The sequence below is a fragment of the Dama dama genome, chromosome 9 (assembly GCF_033118175.1).
Source record: "Dama dama isolate Ldn47 chromosome 9, ASM3311817v1, whole genome shotgun sequence".
In the NCBI taxonomy this organism is placed as follows: Eukaryota; Metazoa; Chordata; class Mammalia; order Artiodactyla; family Cervidae; genus Dama; species Dama dama.
In genome coordinates, this window is record NC_083689.1 from 44,838,849 (window position 1) to 44,841,116 (window position 2,268).

The 2,268-nt window shown below is 41.8% G+C and overlaps 1 protein-coding gene across 1 annotated transcript; it reads left to right on the forward strand.

Moving 5' to 3' along the window:
- The first annotated feature begins 927 nt into the window (after window positions 1–927).
- Window positions 928–1,902, forward strand: LOC133062864 (olfactory receptor 2T11-like). The gene has a single exon (XM_061152224.1). It carries the CDS (start codon window positions 928–930, stop codon window positions 1,900–1,902), a length of 975 nt encoding a protein of 324 aa, XP_061008207.1.
- Window positions 1,903–2,268: the final 366 nt, after the last annotated feature.

Consider the following 2,268-nt stretch of genomic DNA (forward strand, 5'->3'; position numbering starts at 1 on the left):
GCAATCAAGCACATATTTTGTGTAGAAAGCTTCTACTGGTCTCTGAAGCTTCTCCTAGTCCTGAGAAGGAATCATCATCCATAAGAATATTAGTACTTTTCTAGATATGAGGAGATACAAGAATTGGGCTCATAAAACCAGTTCTTGAGAATATCTAACTATCTGAAAACTTGTCCTGCCAGTTTTCCCAGAGCACAGAGTGCTTCATTTCTGCTCTCTACCCTGAACTACTTCAGGGGGTGTTGGAGGTCAACAACAGCACCAACAGCAGCACATGATTTAGTCCTTATAGAGGTGGAAGGCAAGTGCCTGTGTGTGTGTCATTGTCGCTCAGTTCTGTCTGGCTCTTTGTGACCCCATGGACTGCATCCCTCCAGGGTTCTCTGTCCATGGAATTCTCCAGGCAAGAGTACAGAAGTTGGTAGCCAGTCCCTTCTTCAGGGAATTTCCCAACCCAGGGATCAAACCTGGGTCTACTGCATTGAAGGGAGATTACTGTCTGAGCCATCAGGGAAACACAAGTGTTCATGACTAATGCCAATTTGTAGTTGACACAGTGTTCATTTAACCCAACTATGAGACAAACAAGATTCTGAAGGCTAAAAATGCAGAATAAATAGGGCAGATATAATTAAAACTCTAGATATGCGCAAACACAGACTTTATTTTGCATAAACTATGTATCATAACATATATATGAGCACAGTATAAAATGGGTTGTTTTCCAAAAAGAAGAAACATATCTCTAGCTACTGATTTAAGACATCTCTGGGTCTGATTTTCTCTAGCATTATGACTGGAAAATTTTATCTGAACCATGGCCTCTAGATGTCATCTCCATTGTGAGTTTCTCAGTTACAGGAAATATTTTCTGTCTCTTTTTTCCCTCTGCTATTTGTGGCTTCCTGTTCCTTGGCATTGTCATAGATGGTGGAAATGAAGACTAGAAATTCAACCTCTGACTTTATCCTCCTGGGGCTTCTGCTCAACAGTAAATTTACAGGGATTGTCTTTGCAGTTATTTTGGCTATTTTTGCGGTGGCTGTAACTGCAAATCTGGTCATGATCTTCTTGATTCACATGGATTCCCATCTCGATACCCCCATGTACTTTCTGCTCAGCCAACTGTCTATCATGGACACCCTTTTCATTTGTACTACTGTCCCAAAGCTTCTAGTCAACATGGTTTCTAATGAGAAGACCATTTCCTTTGTGGCCTGTGGCATCCAGCTCTTCCTCTACTTGACCATGATGGGATCAGAGTTCTTCCTGTTGGGCCTCATGGCCTATGACCGCTATGTGGCTGTCTGCAACCCTCTTAGGTACCCCGTGTTGATGAACCGCAGAGTGTGTCTTCTTCTGGCTGCTGGTGCCTGGTTTGGTGGATCCCTGGATGGCTTTCTGCTCACCCCTCTCACCATGAATGTCCCCTACTGTGGATCCCACAGGATTGATCACTTCTTCTGTGAGATCCCTGCAGTTCTCAGATTGGCTTGTGCTGATACATCCTTGTATGAAACCTTAATGTACATCTGCTGTGTGCTCATGTTACTCATCCCCATCTCTATCATCTCAACCTCCTACTCCCTCATTTTGTTAACTGTCCACCGCATGCGCTCTGCTGAGGGCCGGAAAAAGGCCTTTGCCACTTGTTCTTCCCACTTGACTGTGGTCAGCATTTTCTATGGGGCTGCCTTCTACACTTATGTGCTGCCCAAGTCATTTCACACCCCTGAACAAGACAAGGTAGTATCAGCCTTCTATACCATTGTCACACCCATGCTCAATCCTCTTATCTACAGCCTCAGAAACAAGGATGTCATGGCAGCATTTAAAAAGATATTTGCACAATGCTTATCTGAACAGAAAGTACCCACAAAAGTTTTAGTAAGCTGGGAATAGATTGTTCTAATAACCTTCTCTGTGTCGTGTTTCATAAGAGATTGGTCAACTATCAAAGTTTTTTCAGCGTTCACAAGTAAGAGAATTTACCTTGGCTGTTTTCTTCCTCACAGATGAAGGTAATAAAAAATATTTCATTAGTTATAGAGAGCCTTTATGGCCAACTATCAAAAACTGTATTATTAAGTAAGTTAAAGCTTCTTCTGATCCTATTTCTTACCTCTAGGAAAAAAAAAAAAGAGAAAAGAAAAAGAAGAGCAGATATTAGAGTTTAAATCAATTCATTTTTCCTTTACACTTGCCCCATGGTTAAACAAACAAACAAAATCTTCCAAAGCTGCAAAAGTTTGGGGACAAACACCCTGT

Coding starts and splice junctions, on each gene's coding strand:
- LOC133062864 (XM_061152224.1), top strand. CDS start 928: ATGGTGGAAATGAAGACTAGAAATTCAACCTCTGACTTTATCCTCCTG.